Source organism: Neltuma alba, unplaced genomic scaffold (assembly GCF_004799145.2).
Source record: "Neltuma alba isolate B1F8T4 unplaced genomic scaffold, ASM479914v2 tig00006645_pilon, whole genome shotgun sequence".
NCBI lineage: Eukaryota > Viridiplantae > Streptophyta > Magnoliopsida > Fabales > Fabaceae > Neltuma > Neltuma alba.
Window position 1 is genome coordinate 1,229 of NW_021634526.1, and position 27,532 is coordinate 28,760.

General features: G+C 36.5%; 3 protein-coding genes across 5 annotated transcripts; all 3 read left to right on the top strand.

The window, feature by feature from the left end:
- Positions 1 to 636: 636 nt before the first annotated feature.
- On the top strand, positions 637 to 16,117 carry LOC114750779 (WD40 repeat-containing protein HOS15). 3 transcript variants are annotated; one of them, XM_028939384.1, is made up of 14 exons: positions 637 to 860; positions 3,049 to 3,194; positions 3,363 to 3,693; positions 4,438 to 4,526; positions 4,617 to 4,663; positions 5,580 to 5,730; positions 11,371 to 11,434; positions 13,725 to 13,883; positions 13,961 to 14,082; positions 14,479 to 14,553; positions 14,769 to 14,822; positions 14,945 to 15,018; positions 15,483 to 15,557; positions 15,680 to 16,117. In XM_028939384.1, the coding sequence occupies exons 1-14, from the start codon at positions 800 to 802 to the stop codon at positions 15,897 to 15,899; spliced, it is 1,668 nt and encodes a 555-aa protein (XP_028795217.1). In that variant the 5' UTR covers positions 637 to 799; the 3' UTR covers positions 15,900 to 16,117. The 3 variants fall into 3 exon arrangements, with proteins under 3 accessions (XP_028795217.1, XP_028795216.1, XP_028795218.1); XM_028939383.1 differs by having other exon boundaries at positions 752 to 860; positions 4,432 to 4,526; XM_028939385.1 differs by having other exon boundaries at positions 757 to 860; positions 3,355 to 3,693; positions 4,432 to 4,526.
- A 2,767-nt stretch (positions 16,118 to 18,884) lies between these two features.
- Positions 18,885 to 20,541, top strand: LOC114750780 (uncharacterized). The gene is made up of 3 exons (XM_028939386.1): positions 18,885 to 19,184; positions 19,270 to 19,388; positions 20,185 to 20,541. The coding sequence occupies exons 1-3, from the start codon at positions 19,030 to 19,032 to the stop codon at positions 20,190 to 20,192; spliced, it is 282 nt and encodes a 93-aa protein (XP_028795219.1). The 5' UTR covers positions 18,885 to 19,029; the 3' UTR covers positions 20,193 to 20,541.
- A 3,468-nt stretch (positions 20,542 to 24,009) lies between these two features.
- On the top strand, positions 24,010 to 24,671 carry LOC114750775 (zinc finger protein 7-like). The gene has a single exon (XM_028939379.1). The coding sequence runs from the start codon at positions 24,050 to 24,052 to the stop codon at positions 24,599 to 24,601; it is 552 nt and encodes a 183-aa protein (XP_028795212.1). The 5' UTR covers positions 24,010 to 24,049; the 3' UTR covers positions 24,602 to 24,671.
- Positions 24,672 to 27,532: the final 2,861 nt, after the last annotated feature.

The following is a 27,532-nucleotide window of genomic DNA, read 5'->3' on the forward strand; positions in this document are numbered from 1 at the left end:
ACTCCGTCAACCATAATTAAGTAAAAAGAAGGGAGGATATTAATAAATATAATTATAGTGTTTTAGAAAAAACATGTCATATTTCTTATAATTAACTAATTTATTTAACTTCTTTAATTTAATCAAATTAATTAAATAGGTCTTATGTTAAATAAGAATGAGTGTTAGATTACATCAAACCAGGTCCTAGTGCCTTAATATAGAATTTTTTAAAAAAAAAATAAAAGGATTTGGAGTCCGGCCACCACAGTTTTGTCTCGTGGGGAAAACATAAAAATAATTTCCGACAGCAGAAAATTTTAACGGTCATTTATTAATTATTCACGTTAATATTGATGTATTGATTTGATACGTAGTTGGCAATTAAAAAAAATGATATTTGAAAATAAGTTAATATTAATATTTTTTTAATAAACAAAAACTATGCATTGATTTTAGATGAAACGATCGGCGTGTGACGACTGACGACTTACGACCAATAAATAAAAATCACCCCAAAACAGAAGAGGCGAAGCAATAAGTACACTAACGAAAAAGGGCAAAACGGAACCCACCCTGACTCGCGTGACGAGCGTTTGTAAAATCCCTCTGTTTAGCTGCCACCATTAAAACGCTTTTCCTCTTTCCTCCTCCTCCTCCTCCTCCTTCCCATATCAAAAGCTGCCCGTTCTTTCTGCCCCTGACCGTCGTTTCTACTCTACTGTCTCCCTTTCCGGCCATTCTTGCTTCATCTCTGCGGCTCAGGCGCATGGTTTCTTGAGCCTTCCTGAAGGCCATTGAAGCCGCTTGCTCCGGGAACATGAACTCCATCACTTCCGTGGAGCTCAATTACCTCGTCTTCCGCTACCTTCAAGAATCAGGTTTGTTTGCTTTCTTCCTGCGCTCTTTATTTTATGCCCGTCCTTCAGAATTCGTCTTTATGTTTTGTCGGTTTTTTTGTTTCCGCTCATTCTTGATTCCCTCTTTGCTTCCGCTTGATGTTAGAAGTCTAGGGTTTGGACACGGATTACGTTGTGGATGGTTTAGGCTTTAGAGCAGTGGAGTTCAAGTTTTGTTCAACCATGTTAGGGTTAGTCTCATGCTGAGAAATTACGTGCTTGTTTACTTTGGAAATTTGGAAGAATTTTAGGCCGGAAGGTGGGTCTTTTTGGTTGTGGCTAGGGATAGGAGGGGAGGAAGTTGTCAGATCTGTTATATGGGGTTGATACTTCAATCTCAAAGTTCTGAAATTTGTTTTCCTTGCTAGTTTTGCACTGAGTGTACAACTATTGCTTCAGGCTTGCTTTGTTGGTTTCATTGATGAAGCGATTAGTTTTAAATCCATGTTATCGGGATTCCTATAGCCAAAAGGGGGGGGGGGGGAATCTTGGCTTAGACCATTTCTGTTTAGGTCCTTCCAACCTCCCGCTAACCACCCGACTCCACTCGCCCAAGGAAAAAAAAAACTACCGTAAAGAAAGAAATGCGACAATTCCAATGTATAAAGATGTTACTTTTGTGAGTTTTCATGTCTCAGATCAGGTTTATGAATTTGTGCTTCAAAGACGAGATAATTTGAAAGGAACGGTAAAAAAAATGGAAGCAGGCATTCGGGGACCAGTTGGAATACTGGTTTTATCTTTTTACCTCCCTATTCATCAAAGCAATCCTAAGTTGTAATGGTGTACTATCTTTGGTATGCTCCATTTTGTATGTAGTAAAATGTTTGTAAGTTGATGGTTATGCTTATGCTATATGTAGAAACATGGAGTATAAACTGAGATGTCTGTTAAATATGCATCTTAGTGTCCAAACTCCAAAGCCATAGAGGAATTTGCATTCATTGTGCAGTAGAATTACCTTCTTCTGTACTGTCTATTCTAAATATTAATCACCCTTTTGTTTCAAAAAAGGAAAAAAATAGTTGCATTTCTTTGGTTTTGGTGTGCATTAAAGCAGCTTATCAGTGTTAATATGTTTAGCATATCCAAAGTTTCGCGTTTTGCTAATGTGAAAAGTTTAGTATGACCATTTGAGAAACATTAAATATGTCTGTAAAAAGATGAGACATATTGTATGAAGAGAACCAGATCAAGTGCCCATTTTGGCCACAAGAAACGGGCCCTCGTGGAATTGGAAACAAGAAGGATTCCGCCAAATTGTCAGGTTTTGTTTGCAGATTATTATCTCTTATAGAAAGCTCATTTTGAAAAATGCAGTAGTGTCTGTTCCTATGGGAGGAAGAATGATGACTCCCATGATACAATCAAGGTCAGATCCCAAAAGCACCTTCACCATGTCTGGTTTGGGATCTCCTCCATGTCCTTATTCGATGATCATAGATGGTTTCCATGTCACATCCCTTTTTGTGTTTTAGTGCCTCTGTTGCATGCATCTGCCATATATCGCCCTCCCTTACAACACCAAGTGACTCTCCCTTCGTCCATTTCATGCCTTTGTCTTCATCATGCTGCCTTTGAGATGGCTTTAGAATAAGTTTTGTCTTTCATTTTTTATTGGAACTTTCTGTTCCTGAGAGGACAGGGACTGAGTTCAGAATAAGTAGTAGCAATAATGATGGTGGTGGGGAATGGTGGAAGCAGGTGGCCATGAAGGTGGGTCTGCAATGTAAGTATTGCGATCAGGAAGCCAAAGAAGAATGAGACTGGGAGGAGAAGGAGAGGAGGAAGGGAAGGGAAAACATTATTTGAGGGCATTTAATTCTTTCGAATTTTCATTTTGTTTTTACTTGATTGAATGATTGAACTAATATCATTACTTAATATTATTTAATGTAAGATCTATATAAGAATTTCCCCTTGACTACAGTTATTTATAATTTATACTTAGAACTTTCGTATGTGCCTAAGATATTAATGCTAACGGCCTAACACCAACTTTTCATCTAAGGACTTGGATGTATGAAGATTTTGTGTAATGATATTGACTAAGAATAATGGCCTGTAATAGTCCTAGAGTAATGATATTGACTAAGAATCAGTGTCTAATGATAAAGAACAATATATATCATCTTCATTGGCTTTTCTACTATTTTACACGAAATTGCAGGCTTCACCCATGCTGCTTTTGCTTTTGGATATGAGGCGGGGATAAACAAATGTCCAATTGATGGAAATTTGGTGCCACCGGGTGCTCTTATTACATTTGTTCAGAAAGGGCTACAATACTTGGAAATGGAAGCGAACTTGAGTAATGTTAGCACTCTTCAATTGTTATCATCGAATTTCAGTAAAAGAGAATGCCTCAGATTTTTATTTCTTTTTCTGCCTATTAGGATAAGGTTCAATTTATTTGAGTAGACATTTTTGAAGCTTTCATACCTGAGGTTTCATGTTGATCAGTGTTTGTTTTAAGCCTGCCAGTGTGATACAGACGTAGATGAAGATTTTTCATTCTTACAACCTTTGGATCTTATCACAAAAGATGTGCATGAACTAAGGCAAATGATTATTGAAAGAAGGAAGAAACTACAGAAGGAAAAAAGTAAGGGCCTTGAGAAGGAAAATGAAGTTGAACGTGGACGAGTGAGAGAAAAGGAAAGACATGAAAAGGAGAAAGTATGCGAAAAGGACCGAGAGAAGGTTGAAAATGACAGAGAAAGAGAATCACATCATGAACATAAGACCGACAGAATGGATACAGATCAAGAAGATAAACCTACTGTTAAGCAAGAAGAAAATGGCACTTTCAGAGGTAATCATCAGTGTAATGAAGTCTCTCTGGTGCAGATCAAATGTGTTTAATGTGATGTGGAAATGCTGCAAGTTCCTATTAGACAATTTGTCCCTAGTCAGTCTCAAATAAGTCTATATTTTTCTACCACCGTTACTTCATCTATCTTTCTCCTTTGGTCCTGGATTTTGTAATGTCTATTCATGCAAATTTGTGGTCGGCATATGGATTTTTATTACAAATGAATTTAGAAGTTATACATGATGTTGTAGTTGGCTAGCTAATCTGAAATTCGTGCTTCATCAAATACCTGATTCGTCCCCATTCTGTGTTGATCATACTATTCTAAAGACATGGATTTAAAAATTAGTATAGTTCTGCAATAGCTGTTATTTGGATGCCATCCTTCGCATTTCTGATCCAAGTATTGCTAACCTCTTCTTTGTGCGGTTAAAATTAGAAATGACCTCTTTCAGTAAATACACTGTACCAATTGTTTATCCTAGAAAAAAATTTGCATTTACTTTATCCCCGCCTTTTTTCTTCTCCCTTTGGGATTTTCATGGGTAAACCACCAATTGTAATTGCAAAGATTTGTTGCACCAATTGAACCTCCTTCTGGAACCCTCTGTGAGACAGTGTGTCATTGTGGCACACAAGCATGCAATATGGCATGAGTTAATATTTCAATGGAATTTGATATTTCAATAGAATTCATTCCTTCGAATATGTGTGAAGAAAGCTTATTCGTTTACTCAGGACCAGAACCCATGGACATCTCTACAACTTCAACATCTCAACCAAGTGAAATCCTGAGTTCTGATGTGACTATTTTGGAGGGGCATACGTCGGAGGTTAAGTTTATTTTGTAAAATTCTTGGATTTTCTTCTCTCAACTTCTTTTGTGAAACTCCATATTGATAGCTTTTCTACCATTTATTTAGGTTTGTGCTTGTGCATGGAGTCCTACAGGGTCTCTTCTTGCATCAGGGTATGTATCTCCTTCACAAATGCTATATTTTTGCACACTGCCCAGTCAAATGCAATGGATTTCTGGAAAGAATTGAAATGAAACTATGGAGAAATGCAATTGCTCTGCTAAGGCTATTCTGCAAAGGATCCCTCTAAAGCTCTATCTTTTTGTGATGTTTCTCCTTCTGGTATTTTTTTTGACCCATTTGTCCCCTTAAAAGACTGAGATATGAAAACCGTCTCAAATTCTGTTTTAATATGCTTATTTATAAATGTAAAATGTACGTGTTATGTATGTTCCTCCCCACCATTTGCAGTTGGACGGGTTATGAATGTTTGTGATTGATGTGATTAACAAGCTGATCTAAATGTAACATTTATGAATATCGTTAATACCATGAATAATGTGATTTATTGCTATGCATGGAAATAACAGGAATTTTCATTGGATGGAGAATCACAATTTCTGACTGCTCTACATTTGTGTTCTTCCAGCCATTTGTTAACAATCACGAGAAAATTAGTTTTATTGAACAAATAAAGCGACAACATAAACAGGTCCTGAATTTGTAAGAAATAGGTTCACGAGATGCATATCAATGTAGGTGCATTTGATAACTATCTTGATGATATTCAATTCTGATTATGCACTTCATAGCTATCTATTTCAACACATGGAATGTTGGATTGCATTTGCTTGCTAAGGTTTTTCTTTTGTATTTTTCCTTGTTTTTCTGTTCCGATGGAGAATTATGTATTTTTCCTTGCTAAGGTTAAATTATCTTCAACTCTGAAATGAATTCTCTAGGATTTTTATCTTCCGTGACAGTTCTTTGCTTTGGAAAGCGAATCCTTGTGAAAAAGATTGAAAAAGGGGCCAGTAATTGGCTTTTAATAAAATTCATTTACTTTATTTTCATCCTTCCAACGTTTAGGTCTGGGGACTCAACAGCTCGCATTTGGACAATAGCAGAAGGCAGAAGTAAATCTGGTTCGCAGAATGGCCCTTTGAATGTCTTGGTGTTGAAGCATGTTAGAGGCAGAACTAATGAAAAGAGTAAAGACGTAACTACGCTCGATTGGAATGTGAGTTTTAGTGCTGATTCTGATTTAAATCCAAGATAACTGCTACTGTCTGCATGTTCGAACTTGGGATCAAAAGCTGTTATTTGCTTTGGTGCTAGTAGCCTGAATTAGTTCTGATTTGTAATCCACTGCTACCGTCTGGGAGCAAAGTCTTGCTCCTTGACCATGAAGAGCATGACAGTTATCCCTGCTTTGAAATTGTTTATGATTCAAATCTGATCTTTTAAATCAAATCGAATCTGCAATGCCATGGATACTTGTTCTATTAAATATCTTGTTCTGATAAGTATGCTTGTTCTTAATTTTTTTTTTTTTTACATAGAATTGTGTGGGTGCCTACTCTATAAGGTCATCTTATGCATTTGATCATTGGATCATATATTGTCTAAACTGTGAATGTTTCACTCAATGTTTATTCCATATGAGATAGTTACAATATATAGGGTTCGGACGGTGAGAATAATCCAGCTAGAATCAATCAAAAATAAATTACAATCAATTAGAGATATGATAGCACCCAATCAGGAATTTTATTCTCATGCATAATGATAGGCGAGTATCATGGGCTTTCTAACACTCCCCCTCAAGCTGGAGAGTAGATGTCAACCATCCCCAGCTTGCTTCGAAGCCCTTCAAACTTGACTCTGGCTAAAGGTTTGATCATAATGTCAACAATCTGATCAATCGAGCGCACATAGCTCAAGTTGATGATACCACCTTCTACCTTTTCTTTGATAAAGTGCCGATCAATGTCGACATGCTTTGTTCGGTCATGATACACCGGATTCTTTGTCATTTCAATACTGGCTTGGTTGTCACACTAGAGGTTCACTAGACCTTCATAGGGAATTCTCAATTCCTTCAGGAGTCTAATCACCCACATTCCTTCACACACCCCTAGAGCTACAGCTCTTAGCTTAGCTTCAACACTGCTCCTTGAGACTACAGTTTGTTTCTTGCTTTGTGGTTTCCCCAAACATAGGGGCAGTAACCTGTGATAGATCTCCTGTTATCTATAGCTCTCCTATGATCTGCATCAGTATAGACCTCTATGTTTCTTGTATTCCCCCTTTTAAAGAATATTCCTCTTCCAGGATTGAGTTTAAGGTAGGTCAAGATTCTATACACAGCCTCCATATGTTCTTCCTGAGGTTGGTGCATAAATTGGCTTACCACCCCAACTGCATAGCTAATGTCAGGTCGTGTATGGGTCAAGTAGATCAGTTTACTCAAGTTTTCTGTACTTTTTTGAGTCAATGGTACCTTTTTGGTTTAACCTCCAGATTGCATGACTCTTCCATAGGTGTTTCATTCGGTTTAGCCCCCAGTATTCTTGTTTCATGGAGTAAATCAAGTGTGTATTTCCGTTGGGACACACTTATACCCTTTTTGGATCTAGCAACCTCTATTCCAAGAAAGTACCTCATTTGTCCTAGGTCCTTCACTTGGAATTTCCTAGCTAGGGCTTTCTTGAGTTGAGAGATAGAAGCTTCATCATCACCAGTTATGACTATATCATCCACATACACAATTAGGATCGTTACCTTTCCATCATTGTGTTTGACAAAAAGAGTGTGATCAGCTTGTCCTTGGTTGTAACCAAACCTGTTGATTGTTTTGGCAAACCTATCAAACCATGCTCGTGGAGATTGTTTCAGGCCATATAATGACTTCTTTAGTTTGCAAACCGAATTAGGTAGAGCTAATTACTCCATCTGGAACTTGCATGTATACTTCCTCTTCTAAATCTCCATTTAGGAAAGCATTCTTTACATCCAGTTGATGTAGGGACCAGTCAAGATTAGCAGCTAAGGATAGGAGTACTTGGATGGTATTGAACTTTGCCATGGGTGCAAACGTTTCTTGATAATCAATCCCATAAGTTTGAGTGTACCCTTTTGCAACTAATCTCCCTTTGTACTTGTTGATGCTTCCGTCAGGGTTGAATTTCGGTGTGAAGATCCACCTGCAACCCACTGCTTTCTTGCCCTGAGGGAGTGTGGTAATATCCCACGTGTTATTCTCCTCCAAGGCTTTCAACTCTTTGTATGCTGCATGTTTCTAATTCAGATCTTTCATGGCTTGTTGAAATGTTTCTGGAATTTTCACCTGTGAGCTATTCACCACAAAGGTTTGCATTCTAGCAGATAGATTGTCATAAGAGACAAATCTTTGTATAGGATGCTGATTACACGACCTTACCCCCTTTCCAAGTGCAATAGGCCATCCTAGTTCTTCAGGATCCAACTTCGGATTGGAATCATGTTGCTGCCTTGGAATGGAAGGAACCCTGCTACTACTGTCTTGTTCACCTGATTGAGATCTTGAGTGCTCTGTCACCCCTGCATCAATTTCAGCGTTTGTTTCCATTGCGTGAGGATCGTTTGTGGGGGGTTTTGGGTTGTTCTGGTTGAGGTGTAGGTTTAGGGGTTTTCGATTCAGGTTTAGGGATTTCTTCATGTGGTATATAGGGTTCAGGAGGGCGGTTAGGAGGTGCGTTGGTCTCAGATTCAGGTGTAATTAGCCATTCTACTCCACAATTCTCCCCCTGAATGGGTAATTTGGGATAGTATGCATCATCCTCATAAAAAACTGTGTCTTTGGAGATTATGAGTTTTCTAGTAGAGGGACAGTAACACTTGTAACCTTTGTGGGTTGAGGAATACCTGAGAAAAAGACATTTTTCGGTTCTAGCACCTAGTTTTCCCCCATCATGTTTATGGACAAAGACAACACATCCAAGGACCTTTTGTGGGATGGTATTGATGATAGGTGAGGTGGGGTAGGTCTTAAGGAGTTTTTGAATAGGGGTTTGGAAATTGAGAATTTTAGAGGCTATTCGGTTAATAAGATAGGCTGCCATTAGCACAGCATCTTCCCAAAACGGGCTTGGAACATTTCTTTCCATCATAATGGCTCGGGTTACTTCCAAAAAGTGCCTATTTTTCTGCTCGGCAACTCCATTTTGTTGTGGGGCATAGACACACGAGGTTTGGTGATGGATTCCCTGTTGCTCAAGAAATTCCCTAATGGCTCCACTCACATACTCTTTGGTATTGTCACTTCTCAGTACTTTGATGGGAGTTTGGAATTGGGTTTTCACAAAAGAGTGAAAGTTTTTGAAAATTTGCAAGGCTTCGGATTTCTCTTTCATACGATAAACCCATGTAACCCGGGTATGATCATCGATGAATGTGATAAACCACCTTGTGCACGTTTGGGTTTTGGTTCTGGCAGGTCCCCAAATGTTGGCGTGGAGCATTGTAAAAGGGATAGTGGGTTTGTAAATATGTTTGGGATAAGAGGTGTGAGTCTGTTTGGCAATTTGACAAGTTTCGCATTGGAAAGGAGAAGAATTTTTATTGAATAATGTTGGAAACACCTGCTTTATATAATCAAAGCCGGGGTGGCCTAATCTTTGATGCCGCAACATTATATTTTTATTTTGGGAATTGGAGCTAACCATAGCTTTCCTTGCTCCTTTTGTCTTCATATCCTTTCCTTCAAAGTAGTAGAGTCCATCCCATTCCTTAGCAGTCAAAATCTTCCTCCCCAAGATCGAATCTTGAAAAACACAGTTAACATCATTAAAGAACACCCGACATACTTGTCCTTTAGTCAGTTTGCTTACAGATATAAGATTGCAAGTGAGAGCAGGAACAAACAAAACATTATGAATTTTCAGATCATCAGAGAGGGCCACAGTGCTGACACCCTCAACTTTAGTACATAGTCCAGTTGCCACTTTTACTCTGAGGTTCTCATGGCAATATTTGAGAGTTTTGAAGAGGGTCTTATTACCAATCATATGGTCTGTAGCACTGGAGTCAACAATCCATGTCTCATCACTAGTGACCATTGCATTAAGGGCAATAATAGAATTACCTGATTGAATCAAGTTCACATTGGGAACCTTTTTTTATGTGTTTTGCTTTTTAAGCATCTTACGGAGCATTTGAAGCTCTTTTCTGGTTAAGCGGTCTCCATCATCGCCTCTTTCCTCGGAGGAGGTGTGGTGGCTCTTTCCATCTTGACGTTGTTTCTGTTTCCTATGGGTTGGCTTTCCATGTAGTTTTCAACATTCATCTCTGGTGTGGTTTTTCTTGTTACAGTGATTGCACCACTTGTTTCCTTTTCTTTCAGAGCTCTATGATGTCTGGGAACTCCTTGTGACTAAAGCTAAGCCATCAACTGGAGTTTTGTTACCCTGGGTGAGGTGTCTTCGACTTTCTTCGAACTTAACCATACTGAAGACTTCAAATAGGGATGGAAGAGGCTTTAGACCCATAATTCTGCCTCTTCTTCAAAAACATCCTTTAGGCCCAACAGAAAATCATATGTTCGTCCTTTTTCAACTAGCTGTCTGTAGTAATTAGCGTCATCAATATTCTTCCAAGAATGTACTTCAAAGAGATCCAATTGCTGCCATATCTTTGTCAGAGTACTGTAGTACTATGTTACAGTCAAGTTTCCTTGTTTCAGTTCTTTGAGTTGCCTCCTTAGGTCCAACAAAGCAGCAGTGTTGTCTAATGTAGAGTAAGTGCGCTTAGCAGAACCTAGATCTTCTTGGCTGTGTTTGCAAGAAGGTATCCCTCATTGATTTTGAGAGTCATTGAGTTGCATAGCCAAGACATCACCTGATTATTTTCAGCGAACTAGGTGTCAAAATTAGGATCATTGTGTGCCGGTTGTTTTGCTTCTTTATTCATATACTTCTCCTTACGCTTCCCATGTAGATGCATCAATACACTTTGGGACCATTGGAGATGGTTGCTGCCATTCAGTTTGTGGGCCACTATCATAGCTTGTTCAGTAGCTATTGTCAAATCCGACACCGAATCAGAGGTTTTAGAAGGGGCTGTTGGTGAAGAAGGCGTACCTTGAGTATTTGAGGATGTGCCGGACATAAAGGCCATTGGAATGGTGGCTTTTGTGGTAGGCATATTGCGAACAGACCTAAAAAGTGGTGAAAAGTCTGATGGATTCATCTTCTAGACGAAGTGGGGTACTGGGATGGTTCTAGTGACGGCGTGTGGGCTTCACGCGCGGAGGTTTGTGACGGCGCATGGGCTTCACGTGCTGCTCCGTTGGACACCGACTTCTGGGGATGCACCGATCAGAGGATTCCGGTGAGGATTGGAGGGGCAGTGTCAGTCATGTCCTGCTTTGGCCTTCAAATCTGAGGGTGCCGACGCCTCACTCTCTCTCCTCGCTCTCTCTGTTCACGGCAGGGGCCCAGGACGGATCCGAACCCACAGCTCTGATACCATGTCTATAAACTGTGAATGTTTCACCCGATGTTTATTCCATATGAGATAGTTACAATATATAGGGTTCGGACGGTGAGATGAGAATAATCCGGTTAGAATCAATCAAACATAAATTACAATCAATTAGAGATATGACAGCACACAATTAGGAATTCTGTTCTCATGCATAATGATAGGCGAGTATCATGGGCTTTCTAACATATATTTTCTCACACGATTTTTTCTCCTTCATTTTCTACACCTTCCATTGAATTGTATTTATCTTTGGACCTTTGGTGTTATTTTTCAAAATAGAGGTCAACTCAATTTTTTTTTTGGTTGTAATTTTTACATTTTATGTGGAGGTTGACCCTAGCGGAACGTTTTACAGGGTGAGGGGACAATGCTTGCAACTGGTTCATATGATGGGCAAGCAAGAATTTGGACCACCAATGGTACGGTGTCGTTTCTACAGTTATTGAGTAATTAATAACTAGACTTTTGAAGAGTTATATTGGATGGGATGGAAAGTGCTCAATTTGCTTTGATTTTATAATTTGCTGTGTGTATTTTGTCTGCTGTTAACTTTTTTCGGTGCTAGTAAAAAAATATTTCGTTGGAAGATTATTAACTATGAATACAATGTTATCCTGCAACAAGTTTAAAGGCTAAGAAACAATTTTGAAGATGTGAGCGTTCTCCTCCAACCAGACAAACTTTGCAATGCCACATTATAGACTAACTCTTATTGCTAGACCCTTTAAAACAAGGCTTAGATTTTAAAAAAAGCAGGTTGGAAGAATGGATCCAAGATAGTAGGTAGGACAGATCCAGGCCCTCCAAAAAAACCGAAGAGCCAATTCCAAATGGGACTCACTGTTGGGAAATGAAGAAATGGATGGGTTAGAGTTTCTGAACGAGATATACTTGTGCATGTCAGGTGAAATAGCTATATAGGGTCCTGTAAGCTATAATGTACAAATATTTTCAATTGCTATAGTTTCTTTTTTCCTTAATCACCCTCTGGGGAGTTTCGCTCTGAGCATGTTTCTAAATGTGTTACTGGAAGTTTCAGCAGGTGCTTGAGAGGTTTTTACTATGGGTTTAGGTTCCTGTCTTCAGCCTTCTGATCCAACCTCTTCCTCCTTGTTCTAGTTGTGAACATTTGTCATATTATTGTACCAAAAACAAAGCATTGTAAAATCATGGATAAGAATTCTTGTAACTTAAGTTTCATTTTCTCTGCCCCCTCTATAATTTTATTGTTGCTAGTTATGGTATAAGTATTTAGGTGTGCATGTAATTTTGCATTGTTAGGGTTTTCAGTGTTCTATATGTATGCCACGATACATTTGTTACTATTTATTTTTATCTTTCACATGCCTTAGGCAATGGTTGATAAATGGAATAATTGCATGGAAACTGGAGTTGTTGTCGTGCACAAATGCTGTTGTTTTATGTTCTTCAGGTGTTGAGTTCATTGTTAGTTAATTGTCTGGTAGTGATGAAGCTGTGTTTGGTTGAGTGTGAATCAAGGAATACTATGTACAGGAGGGGTTGTCTTATTCATTCGAGAAGGGATGAAAAATAGAGAAGCATTTCTCCCCCGAGGAAAGCAATGGGAAGAAAAGTTGGAGGAAAGAAAATGAGAGGAGAGAAAATAATGAGGAGGGAAAATTGGAGAGAAAATGTTATCATCCCTCTTGCTTGGATAGATGAGAAAAAATAGGGAGGATAGAAAATGAGCAAATATCTAAATGACTAGAATATCCTTATCAAAATATATCATATTTAAAATGAACTCAAATTAAATATTGCAATAGGAAAATTGTACTAACATTAACATCATCAAATAATTTAAAATCAAGTTATTTGGTTTATATAAATTTTCAGATTATTATACTTTAAAACCAAATTATTATTTTTAAAAAAATTGTTTTAAGATGAAAAAATAAGAAGTGAATAACTTTTTAAATATAATAAAAATAAATAAATATAGAGAGAAATAACTCAAATAGGCGGAGAGGATGGGTAGCCATGGAAATCTGGTTTTCCTCCCCAAATCTTTTCATCTACAACAACAACAAAAAACCTTATCATACTAGGTGGGGTCGGTTACATGAATTGCACGACGTCATTGTGCTCTATCAACAACCAAGTCCTTAGATATGTTGTTGACCAAAAAGTCTTGTTCAATCAAGTCCAAATCTTTCTGTATATGAAGAGAAAATTTGGAGAGAAAATAAGGTAGGAGAGAAAACAAGGCTGTCTTATTTTCGCTCCCACTTTTCCTTCCACCCGTATTTTCTCTCCTATCCAAGTAGGGGAAAACTTATTTCTCCTCCTATACTTCTCTTTGGTTTTCTCTCCTCCGTAATTTTCCTCCCTAATTTTCTCTCCATCCAAGCAGAAGGTACAAGATAACTGTTACTAATAGTTTTCAGCATTTAATAATGTACTGATTTTTAGGCAATAAAGACTATTATACCTCTTTTTCTTTTTTTCGGGACATGTAAGAAATCCTTAGCCTGCATTTGTGATGTAAATGGCGATATTTTCTGTCTGATTTATCTAGTTGCATTCATCCTATAGGTTATACATCAAATTTCTATATTGATCTCTTTACACAGGTAATTTTCTGTAGGTGAATATTTTTAACTTGTTCTTAGGACTCTAGAAATATATATCTGTTTTGATAAAATGATTATAGATCTGTTTTGATAAAATGAAGGTGTCTTGGACCAGGTGAACTGAGGAGTACATTAAGCAAACACAAGGGACCCATATTCTCTCTGAAGTGGAACAAGAAAGGCGATTATCTTCTTACTGGAAGCTGTGATAAAACTGCAATTGTGTGGGATGTTAAGGCAGAGGAATGGAAACAACAATTTGAATTTCATTCAGGTGGAGATTTTGATGGTATTTTAAGGCAACTATATTTATGAATAGGTTGTTTATTTTCTTTTTGATATGTTGTTTAGGTCCAACTCTTGATGTTGACTGGCGTAACAATGTATCCTTTGCAACAAGCTCCACTGACAATATGATATATGTCTGCAAGATTGGTGAAAACCGGCCTATAAAAACTTTTGCTGGCCACCAGGTTTGTACTGATGATCTCATTTACTGTATTATAATATAGAATAATTCTTTTAAGACTGTAACTGTTACTTCTTGGAATTGGGGGGTGGGTTGATCTTAAACTTGAATTTGTTTTTGATTTAAAGTTAAAATGGTTGGCATGGTTGACAAACTCAATAGACTGGTGGGCTGCTGCTTTCAAGATGGGTTGTGCTGGCGTTCCTTTTTATTTTATGCTTATTGATTACAGTCCCATGATAGCCTTGCATTTTTGCAGTTTCTCATCATGGTTGGCTGAGATTGATTTGATATAAATGTGCTGTTGATTTTTCACAACACAATATATCAATTTAATCGTTTAGGTGCAATATAGAGTTTGGATAAGATCTTCCTGATAATGAATTTTCCGCAATAACAGGGTGAAGTTAATTGTGTAAAATGGGATCCCACTGGTTCATTGCTGGCCTCCTGTTCTGATGATATTACTGCAAAGGTAATTTTTGGCCACTTATTTGAGGGAATGATCTGTTTATCATGTCCCGAGTTTTTGTTTTGGGTTCTATAAGCTGGCATTTTTAACTAACTGTTCATTTTTTGTAATGTTATTTTTTAAACGCAAAGTCTGCCATTTTGCATGAATATTTGAAATTTATTGTGTTAGTTTCTTCATTTGTTGATATGTGATAATAATCCAAGATTGTCATGTAGATATGGAGTTTGAAGCAGGACACATATCTCTATGATTTAAAGGAGCATTCCAAGGTATTGTGAGCTTTCGATTTTTTTTTTTTTTTTAAATTTTCTAATGATATTTCTTTTCCTCCGACATTGTGGGTTTTTATGGAATAACGTCTATGTTTCTTTTTTTTTTTTTTTTTCGGCAGGAGATATATACAATCAGATGGAGCCCAACTGGTCCTGGTACAAGTAACCCTAACCAAAAATTGGTGTTGGCTAGGTAAGTCTGCTGCTTTGTTGTTATTTATTATGTGCAGTTCTTCTAAATATAATTTATCTAAAACGTGGTATTTCAGACTCCAAGAGTCTTGGTTGATAAATGACCGCTTCAATTCTATGTGAACTTTTTAGTACTGTGTGGGCACAGTGCTGCAAAATGATGTCCTCTATGTTGGGTTTGATTCCAACTAATTATAATTTTCCTTACACTGTTCTGACGCTGAACTTTTAAATTGGTTTCCACAGCATTTTAATGTTTCAGAATCAAAATCCATTTTTATCCTTATATACTATTTTTAGTGCAGTGGATTTTCTAATATAGCTGCTGCTCTTTAGATTCTCTTGATGCAATGTTTTCATCCTACAGTTTCCCTAGGAGCATCACTTACTCCATATTCTTTTTTTTTTTGGGGGGTTTATCAGAAGTATGTGCTTGATGTTAAGTATTTTGTGGTTACCTTGCAGTGCATCATTTGACTCGACTGTAAAGCTGTGGGATGTTGAAGTCGGGAAACTTATCTGTAGCTTGAATGGACACAGGTATTGTTTTATAATATGTGAAGAGCAGTCCTCTCTCTTTCACTCTCCTTGCCCTTGCCCTTATCTTCCTGTTCCACTGTATGGAATTTACTATGATTCTTACATGCTATATTTGGTTACAGGGATCCTGTGTATTCTGTAGCATTCAGCCCCAATGGTGAGTATTTAGCCAGTGGATCTCTTGACAAATCCATGCACATTTGGTCATTGAAAGAAGGGAAGATTGTGAAAACATACACGGGCGAAGGAGGCATTTTTGAGGTCTGCTGGAATAAGGAGGGTGACAAAATCGCGGCATGTTTTGCTAATAACACAGTTTGTGTTTTGGATTTCAGAATGTAGCCGTGAGGAAGCCCAATGTTATCCATAACCCCACAGTTAGATATTGCCTGTGAAATTAAATTCGTTCTCCTCCCTGTAGGCTAGATTGGTGCAAGTGTATTTTTATGTGGGTAGGTTTTCATTTTATCGTAATTGTAATCATAACTCGGATATTCCTGTAAACATTGCTCTAAATCATAGTGAAATAACTTTAGCATGAGTAGTCACATCTTGATCAATGTGCATTTCCTTTGTCGAGAGTGTCATGGATGATAATCCTTGATTCCTTGTCTTTCGACAAATCCGTTGACTGCTTTAAGATGTACCTATTTGTGTGAGTGGAACGCTGAGCTGCATTCAGGTCAACTGCTTGTGATGCTGGGGATATATTTAGGGCTGCGTAATTGGTTATTCAGTTTGGGTAGGTTCATTAGCCGAAATGCGCATATTTTAAACACTAAACTGAAACTGAACATTAGCTGCTAACAGAACTGAATTAACTGAAATAATTTGGTTTACTAGGTTTCAGGGCTTTATATATTGTAATAAACTTCGTTAGTTATTCATTATATTACGAGTTTAAATTAAAAGTATCACTGGAAACAATAGCAGTTCAACTAATATTGGGTTTTTTAATTGCTCCAGCAAAGGAAACACCTGCTGAAAGTACTATCATATAAAAATCCAATAATTACATGTACGTGTGCAGCTTCAATATTAAAATCCTGGAACAAAATCAAATATATATTCAAGGCTAGATCTCAAGGATTTACGGAGAGATGAATCTTGAGACGTGGCCGCAAGCTTAACCAAATGTGGAATGTGAGGAGATGGAGAGAAGAGCAGAGACAGTGATGTGGTGAAGAATTTAATTAGATTGAAGGAGAGGACTGCGATGTGAGGCAATGACTGATCAGGAAGGGGATGTGGGTGCCATATCATGAAAGATGATATGGAATCTTACCTTAGCTTCTAGGGTTTAAGATATATTAGGCTGGGTTTAGATATATGTTTGGGCCTATGAGAATATCACTTAGTTTCATGTTCTATGTGCAGACATGTAAATATGTATATGTATAATATTATATATGTTGACAAAACACATTATATATACTTATAAATTTCGGTTTTTTGGCTTGAAACCGAATTTTTTTTAATTAACCAAATCAATAACCAAATACCGAAATTTAATAAATAAAAACCAAACAAAAACTGAACACCAAAATAACCGAATCGAAAAATTGAAAATACATTTAGGTTTGGTGATAGGGTTAAGGTTCGGTTTTATTTTTCTTTAGATACTCCTCCGATCCTTAATATAAGATCTATTTAACTAATTTGATTAGATTAAGAAAGTTAGGTTAGTTAGTTAATTATAAGAAATATGACACGTTTTTCCTAAAATACTATAATCATCTTTTTTAATACCCCATCTTCCTCTTCTACTTGATTATGGTTGAGCGAGTATCTATAGGGGTAATTTAGAAAAAAATTAATAAATATGAAAAATGTGTCTTATCTTTATAACCAAAATCAATGAAAAATGGGTCTTATCTTTAGAATCAAAATCAACTCAATAATTAGGTCATATATTAAAAACCAGAGGAATATATTCTTTCAATTGCTACAGGTGCTCGGTTACCAGACCTGCTATGGACACGGTTTTTGTGATACAATTTCCGGTCCAACAAAAGGGGTTTCCTTCTAGGGAGAATTTTATGAGAAGCATGCCATTATCTTTGGAAAATGTAGAAAAACTTCAATGATCCAAAGTGTTGGCTATTTACACGTTGTATAAGTTTTCGTCCTACTCAAAGGTAGGAATTGGCGTTTGGGCGCTGATGCTGAGTGTTTGAAACTTGGATTAGCGGCTCTAAGTCGAAGCATAAATCATAGAGACCGGTTTCCAAAAAAAAAAATTTCTAAATTGTAGGGACTAACTTTAAAATTTGGTGAAATTATAGATACTAAAGACTAAACTTATGAGCATAACTTTACAACTCAAAAGGCCTGTTAAATGTGAAATAGTTCAAACATAAATGATAAATTTCATGAACGTAAGAGGGAAAATAAATCATAAGAATTGAGACATGAGAAATATATTAACATCCACATGCATATTACTACAAAATGAGTTTTACGTTTAGAACAGGAAGAGTATATTCATAACTAATACTCTTCCGATCCTTAATATAAGATCTATTTAATTAATTTGATTAGATTAAAGAAGTTAGGTAAGTTAGTTAATTGTAAAAAATATGACATGGTTTTTCTTAAAATATCATAATCATCTTCCTTAATATTCTCTCTCCCTCTTCTACTTGATTATAGTTGAGGGAATATCTACAAAGATAATTTAGAGAAAATTGATAAATATGAGAAATAGGTCTAATGTTTAGGACAAAAATTAACTCAACCATTATGTTCTATATTAAAGAAGGGAGGAGTAGCTAATAATGCATGATAAATTAGATTATTTTAATACAAAACAAAAGTAAGAAAAAATTTCAATAAAAAAGGTAAGAAAATAATCATACTTCCCCTTTAAAATATTACTACCTCCGTTCCTTATTATAAGAGCTTGTTTGACTTTTAATTTGATCCTAGATATAAGATTCCAATCCACTTTGTCTTTCATATTTATTCATTTTTTCCAAAGTAGTCCTTGAAATAGTTGCTCATATAAAATGTTTCATATAATGGTAACTTTAGTTAATATATATGATTAGCAAAGGTGTTTTAGTAAAGAGAACACCTATTTATAACAAGTAACTAATTTAACTAATTTTCTTAATCTGTCCAAATTAGTCAACCAGATCTTATAATAAGAACTGGAGGTAGTAGTTATGATAATTATCTTGAATCCTTATACCCGTCATTTTAAACACATGTATATGAAAAAACTGAAAAGTGATAGCGTTAGTTTTAAAACATTGATAGTGGTTCTTATCTCGAAGAATCAAACTTTTAGCAAAACATTGGACTTAATCCTCGTTATCTTCTTCATGCAGGGTAGGCCATACAGCAATAGATAATCCAGTTCAATGGGCCAATTTTGTGCCCTGCCAGAAGGGTTTAGTTTCTTGACCAAAACCCCTGGTTCGTTTCTCTCTCTGTTGCGCGTTGCAGGGTGAGTGAGCAGCGCGTAGAAATGGCTCTACGTGGCGGATCTCTTTCAAGGTCTCTGATCACCGCCGCCAGAACCTTCTCAAATCATTCGTCGCCGCCGTCTATCTCTCGCATCCGCACATCTCCACTTGGATCTTATCTTCTCGACTCTCGCCGCCCCTTCACTGCAGTTCCAAGGTGCTTTCCCTTTTATATCTAAGAAGGAAGTGAAAACCTTGCTCTCTGAATTTTTGATTTAATTTATCTCTTTTCGTTTTTCAAGGACTATGGGGCTGTTGGGGTGCACGCAGTCGCTCTTGCCTCTGCACAGTGCTATTGGTGATGCTCATCTTACTTCCCATATCTCTATCGAATATCGTGCTTGCTGCGAGTTGTCTCAAGGTAATTGCTTCTTCCCTCTTCCGTTTTGGTGGCCATTGAACCAACTAAATCACTGTATGAATCATATAATATATAACTTTGAGTGCCATTTTTCGTATTGCATGTTCGTAATTAAGATAAATTTAGTGAAATTTAACTCTAAATTTTTTTTGGTAATAAATTTAACTCTAAGTCTAATCATTCTTCTCTGCTGCGACCTCCGGGGCTTCCGTAGTGTCTTTATGCATTTGCAATTCTATGTTACCAATTAGTGGTGTGTATGTAATTCTGGCCTCGTGTCCGCATTGAACTTTTAGAAGCCAAATGATTAGCGTTTAAACTTGATTAGAGTTTCTTGGCAGTTTGTTGCAAGGCTCTAATAAGAACCTAACATGTGGCGACGAACTTTTTGAAGGAATTACTTATGGGATGTTAAGTTGTAAATAGTATTCAAATGTCAATTTTTATTGAATACTAGTCATACTTACGCCGTATTGATGCTGCCTAGGAGGTGAGACTCACTCTTAACTTTGATCAGATGAGCAACCAAGCTACTTACTAAAGTCCTTCTCCGTCGTCTTTTGTTCCTCACAATAAAATATCTTTGATGGTTCTATATAAAGTGGTTTTTCTCCAGATTATTTTATGTTGCCCTGATCATCAAAACTAGTTTACAGATGTTTGTTCAAATGCCTTTAAGCCTAACTCTAATTGAATTTCGCCTTTTTTTTTAATGTACTTCTGATTGAATTTCACTTGTGAGCATATTTATTGGATCAATCCTCTAGCTTACTGGTGTTTGCCTTCGGGTGTACAGGTACTTGAGTAGATTATAAAATTGGATGGAGTTGCCCACATTTCTATAGCCAGAAAAAGAATTTATGGCCGATGCCATGGAACAGGAAGCTTGTTGTTCTTTCTCAATCATTTGGTTCGTTGCAGTTTCATTCTTCCTGATATAATTGGAGGTTTAGGCATTACATTTGAGAGAAATTTTGAGCACATGTATTCTTCTGCATAGAAATCTTTCAAATCTGGTTGAAGGGCATAGACTTGTTTTTTCTATGAAAAATTATGCCCAGAAAACAAAATCGCGAGCATAGATACTTATATGGTAATACTAAAATGCTTATCAGGAATCTAGTTTTCATGTATTATTTGTTTGGGCGATGAACTCTCTCTTTCTCTGAGTTTGTTAACTGCGCGCGCTTTTGTTGTACCCCTCAAGTAAGTTCCTTTCATGATTGCAAATGGGCTCAACCATACTAAATCACCCGGAAGCCATTGAAAGTTGTGGAGGGAGAGCCAGTCAGTCGCGACTGAATTTCGCCATTGTACAGCCTCATCTCAAGACATGATTTGTGCCTTCCAATTAGAACCAGAACAACTTGAATATACTGGACCTAGGGTGCAATGTTGACAGAGGGAGGAGGTCAACAACTCATGCAACAAATTGCACTCGTGTCTTGTCTTATACTACTCAATGGGGGACTCGATATTTCATGCCACCAAATCACCATTAGGTTGTTTATCAAGTTAGATGTTCAATGACTTGGGGCAAAAATTTAAAAAACAAAGCAAAACAAAACAAAAACAAAAAGAATGTTGTTATCGTGAGTTCAATATGGAACTTGTTACAACTGAACCCAAGTGTCGGATTAAACTCTGCTTTTTGGAGTAAATGAAGTATAATTAAATACTTATTTGTTATAGCTTATAAATAATTTTTTAATCATGATTTGCTAAATACAAGATAAGTATGTAAAAGGAGTTTTATTTTAACTTACATAAAACGTATTTATAAGTGATTTTAAACGGGATGACAAATAAAGTCTAAATTCGGAGGTTTTATTGGTCACAAGATGCATAATGCTTTTAACAGATGCTTGAACTCGGTATCCAAGTGATTTCATGAACATGCTACCTTCAAAATAATTGGCGTACAAGTTGTGGGAAACTTGTAGATTATTGAATAACCTTGGTTATGGATATTAAGCGGTTTAATTATGATACATTAAGATTCTTCATTAAACATACGATTGTTAACATTTGAAACTGTAATGTTTTCAAGTGTGACATGTGGCAAGATTGCTGTTGTTTTTATTATTTTTATGCATCTGTTGTCAAATATGACTCATTTCCAATTGCTACAGTGTTTAGCACATCACATCCTGGTGTTAAAACTTGCCCCAGCCTTCTGCCCCACTCCAGGATAGCCTTCAGAGTCTTGTCTCCCTCTCTGTTTTCTTCTTGTGGTTTCTGCATTAAATGGATTGTGGGATTTGTCAGTATCTGTATGCAACAAAAATCTGTGCTGTGCTGGGAAAACCCTTCTTTTTTTGGTTCTAGAATTATTGAACATTAAAATTCAAACCCAGTTATGTGAATGGTGGTTAGTTTGATACTTCTCTTGCTAGCTAGTATAAGCATTATTTTCAAAATATTTATAAAAAAAAAAAAAACCATCTTTCAATGAGTGTTTAGGTTCACCCATTGCCTATATTCATTTATAACGGGAGCAATAATCATCATACTGGCGGAATCTTTGTGATAGGGATTGCTCATGTCCCAGAAATGAAATATTGAAATAATTTATGACCAAGTTGATTGATGTTGGAGCTTCGTAGATCGTAGACTCTTTATGATAATATGATGCTTTCACAATACACATCTTTTGGAATTCCCGAGAAGAAAAAACAAAACAAAAACTTTTTGATGGGACCTTGCGTTATTATTAGCATCAGCCACATGGCTAGAAATTCAAGTTCCACGGGAACAAAAATGCTCAAAAAAGTAGCATTGAGGTTTATGTTAGCTCGGTACACATTATGAAATCCTTCATATTCCTTCAGATCCAAATTAAGCAACCCCCAAAGAATATGTCAGAATAAGCCGACCCAAGTTAACTGGTAAATTCTGCTAAACTAATTTGGAGCCAACAATCGTTCCTTGCTTGTTGGATCCTTATCAGAAAATGCTTCTAGTTGATACCCCAATAAGATTCCAACACGATATGAACATTGCTTCGTCACCCCATTACCGGCTAAATCATGAACTTTTGCTAAGGAAGTATTAGAGGAAAATTTTGATTTTTTTCTTATTTTTTAAAATAAGCACAGGTGGCTCTATATCCCTTTATACGTTGCCGACTTACAACAAGATAAGCTCAAAACCATTATCATATTTAGAGAGAGAAACTGAGTAAGAACCCACAGTTTATCCATCTTTCCTCCTCACTTTTTTTTGCCTCCACCACTATTGGCAGTTTCTTGTGCCCTAGAGCTTCATGGTTATAAAAAAAACATTATGCAAAACTTTCCTGCATTCCACTATCTTTAGTGAACTTGTTCATTCCCTAATTTGGAGCATTGAAATGCTTCTCTGTTCATTGATAACGTGTCCTCTTTCTATTGCCTGCCACGCCTCGCCTTATCTTGCCTGACCAATATGAACAACGAATGTATCTATCACTTACCTTAACATGTTTGACCTTCTAAAACATTATCTTTTCATATCAAACTTGTGGCCCTTAAGAAACCAAGACCAATTGGTACAGTAAGCTAACAAGTTGTCCACAGAATTCTCAGAATCTAGCATGGGAGCCTATAACTGCAGAATGGGGTTAAATCCCCCTCTTGATTGGGAATTGAGACAAGGTATAATGCCCATGTGGAACTTCTCTCGTCCTTTAATAAGGGGGTGTTTGGATGAAACCAAACCATGGTTTGGAGAATAACTTCTAGAAAATAGATTCTTGGGAGAATAGATTTTGTGAAGAATAAATTTTGTGAAAAAGTGATTCTGATAAAATGAGAGTGTTTGAATAACTGTTATCAAAAGCACTTTTTATATGTGCTAATCACTAAAAAAGACATAAATTAATATGATAATTATATAAAAAATAGATTTTATAATATATTTTAATTTGAAAGAATAAAATTATTAATAATATATTTTTTACCAACATAATTAATGACATATAAGATAATATAATTAATAAATAATCAATATATGTATATATATTTATAAAATATAAGATTAAATATGTTTATAAAAAAAATAATTGAGGGGTGTCAAAGTCATATTATCGTTGAGATCTACTTTGACAGGCATAATCATACTTTCTAATTTGAGCAAGAAACAAAATGGATTCACTTTTTTTGAAACCATAGTTTTGGCCCCAAACCATAGTTTGTTAATTTTGTCCCCTGTTTGGCAACTTTTTTACCCAAACCATAGTTTGGAATGTTATCCAAACAGGCCCTAAAGAATGGACACCAGCATTATTTCTTGGTTTTTCTTGACGCGTGGGGTATAAAATTGTAGTCTTGATCTAACAGTACAAGACACTTCCAATAGTGGAAGGGTCTATTTTTAATCCATCAAGGAACAAAACTTATTTAGATGCTACGAGAAGAGTAAAGCTTAAGAGAAGCAAGCATCTTAAGACAAATTGCCAGCACCATAAAATGACAGAACAGGAGCATTGTCTTCTTCGAAAGTACATGCACCACTAAGTGGGAACACAGGATATAGCAGAGAGGTAATACAAGATAACATTTTTATCAAATGATAATATTCATTTCCCACTACCTCTCTTTTCTTTATTTTTATTTGGGAGAGCAACTCCCAAATGGTTATATCTTAAAACTATTCTGATCTGAAAGAAGCGAGAAGAAGCTATGACTTTCTGCAAAGAGGAAGAAGAAGTGGCGGATAAGGTATCTGTTGCAGTATCATCAGGATCAATGAACAAAGAAGAAGAAGTTGCATCAGAGGGAATAGGACAGTGGTTGAGTTTAGGACTCAACGGATCTGACAAAGCTCAGGAATTGGAAGACTCTGAAATATCAAAATCATTCCGGAATAATAATAAGGTATTCTCATGCAATTTCTGCATGAGGAAGTTCTACAGTTCACAAGCCTTGGGGGGTCACCAGAATGCACACAAGAGGGAAAGAGGAGAAGCAAGAAGGAACCAATCTCATAGAATGATGATGGTGGCGTCAAGGTCACTCGGTGTCCAGCCACACTCACCTGTGCGCAAGCCAAACAGAGAAGGGTCAGGCATGGTGGCTCGACTCAGTGGTGTTAATCATGGGTTTCAAATGGCATATTGGACGCCATTTCTGGTAGAACAAGCTATGGATTTGAGTTGGCCAGGAAGTTTTCATGTGGATTTGCCAAAACAAGAATCCGATGTAAATAAGCTTGACTTAGATCTTCGGCTCTGATACACTTCGCTGCTTTCTTGATTATTAATCTTCATATGTAATATGTTACACATGCTAGTAGAATATCAAATAAAACGCCAATTCATGTGCTTTAAGTTTTTTCTCTTTGAGTTTTGTTTGCCTTCTCATAGTTGTTAGAAGTTAGAATTTGTCGCCCAACGAACAATATTGCGGCAGAAAACAAGGTAAGTATGATTACAAAGTAGAGAATGTGTTCATTGTAAAGAAGTTCTGAAGAATCTAAAGATTTTTTTCAACAAGACTGGACTTAATCCTAGTTCCTTGTGAGAGATATGTTTTGAAAAGTCCCCGAAGCAGACTCTGCCTCAACCAAAATATGCGTGAAGCATGCAGGGTTACTCTAGATTTATTTTATATCCAAAAGGCAAACTCATGAGACTCCCTTCATGAGGGCATATACAAACAAACATAGACTGCCAGTTGTGAACTTATACTCACTCCTCCTACATAGTTTCCATAATAAGTTTACTCGTGTTTTTTTTTTTTTGGTTTTCTTTTTTGAATTAGAAGAGTGGACACTAACAGCTTGATATTACAAAACGATATTAAACATGCAACCTCTGTTTATAGAAATTTTACATGTTACGAGGCCACAAAGTCACTGGTTAAATTTACTTGGTTTAGACAAGATGAAAAGTGATGGCGTCTCACTTTAGTTTTGCACCTTGATGGTTGACAAGTTTCATTTTGTCACAACTTGAAAGGTTCCCATCTTTCACAGCTTGGGCTTATTTTTGGATCAATGTACAGACACCCTTCTGAGTTAATTTGCATTGAAAACTTGGGCTGCTCGTATAAATTAGGAATGGTCCACTGCTCCATCCGCAGCCCATTTTCTTCTTAGTGGGCCACAATTTCCCACTATAATTCAAGTTAGATACTATATTACTATTGCATGCTTAGTTTTTTTTTTCCCTGAAACACGACAAAATGGCATGCTTAATTAGTTAATTATACACTACAAGATTCTCTCGCTCCCACACACAGAAATTAGGATTAATGTTTCATATTCTTCAGACGGAGGGTTTTGTTCACTTTAATTTATATAAAACTTAGTCAAGAAACTTGGGTTTTCATAACTTGTTCACTGACGAGATTTTTAAAAATAATGCTTTAAATTGTTTCAACATACTCCTCTGATCCTTAATATATGACTCAATTATTGAGTTAGTTTTAGTCCTAAATATAAGATCCATTTATTATATTTATCAATTTTCTCTAAATTACCCCTATATACTTTCTCAACCATAATCAAGTAGAAGAGAAAGATGGGATATTAAGAAAGATAATTATAGTATTTGAAGAAAAACGTATCATATTTCTTATAATTAACTAATATACATAATATCGTTAATATAATCAAATTAGTTAAATAGATCTTATATTAATGACCGAAATAGTGCATACAATATGAATCGTCCTATCTTCAAAACTTGACCGTGGACTTGGGGACATTCAATCGGCAAGTTTATTAAACAAATAAGTCTAGGCAAACACGCACGCATCTTCTATGTTATTGACGTAGTACCATCCAAAAACAAGAAACACAGAAAAATGATATTCGGCTATGACGATGCTTGTCAAGTGGAATATTATCTTGTTCTTGCGGTCTGAAAGCTCTGTAAACGTGTCAGTTCTACATACAGTGATAATGAAAGTTTTCTTTTCTGCTTTATATTAATCTAACGGTATTATCAGGAAAGCAGAAAAAGAGATTCGTATAGAATTTAACAAAGATCACGAAACGGAAACAAATAATCATGGTATAGATACTTTAGGTTTGGGGAAGCCTAGGAGACAAGAAATCAATAGTTTGGTAGCCCAGAGCAGAACTGGGCTTTCATTTCCGGAAGACATGGAACGGGAACAGACACAGATCTAATAGTACATAACCTAGGAAAAAAGCACGCATGCCCTACAAATTCAGGCATGTGACACATGCATATGACTTACTAATACATATAAAGTACTACTATAGCTGTTCCCCTACAACATGATCAGTAAGCCATGTGATTTGTGACGTTCATACGTTAACGAGCGTCGAAATTTCAAAGGTAGGTCTTATAGAGCTTTCAGGGTTCAAAGGATCTTACCCATAAAACTGTCACTCTTCGTCGTCCTCCCATTAGAATTTCATTTCAACACTGCAATGAAAACTCGTATCTGTCCTTTTATCTCTCTGTGTTTTGAAAACTTCTTAGAGAATCCAGATTTATTCTGCAGAATATCTGCTCTTAGTCTTAGCTGCATAATTTAACCACTACCACCTGCCTGTAACCGCATGATCAAACAAATGATGATGCTTTTTGATTTTGAGTGTAGCTTCTGTCCCTTCATCAACTTCACTAGATTAGGATCCAGACTTTAAAGGCTCCTCAATTATGTTGTTTGCCATGGCTAACATAGCTTTAATTATTGGAAAAAAGACAAAAAAATGACAATTTAACTTTAAAATGACCAGAACGTCCGCTGAATTTGCAAAATGCCAATTTGATCTCATGTGACCATGAGACCAAATTGACATTATCATGTCAAATGAAAAGACCAAATTGGCCTTCATTTTAAATATTATTTTTAAAATATCACAGCCCCACTGGTCGGCCAGTTGCCGGAGCTCCGGCGACTAGCCGACAATTAGTCATCGAAGCTCCGTCGGTCAGAAAAATTTTTTTGAAAATTTTTACAATTTCAATATAACAGTTAACAACTTTTGTGATGCTATTAACAACTTCAGTATAACAATTAACAACAGGTTTTTTAGACAATTCAACAAGCTCCGGCTGCCGGAAATAAATTTTTTTAAAATTTTTACAACTTCAGTATAACATTTAACAACTTCTGTAACGCTATTAACAACTTCAGTATAGCGATTAACAACAGGTTTTTGGAAAAATTCAACAATTGGTCACC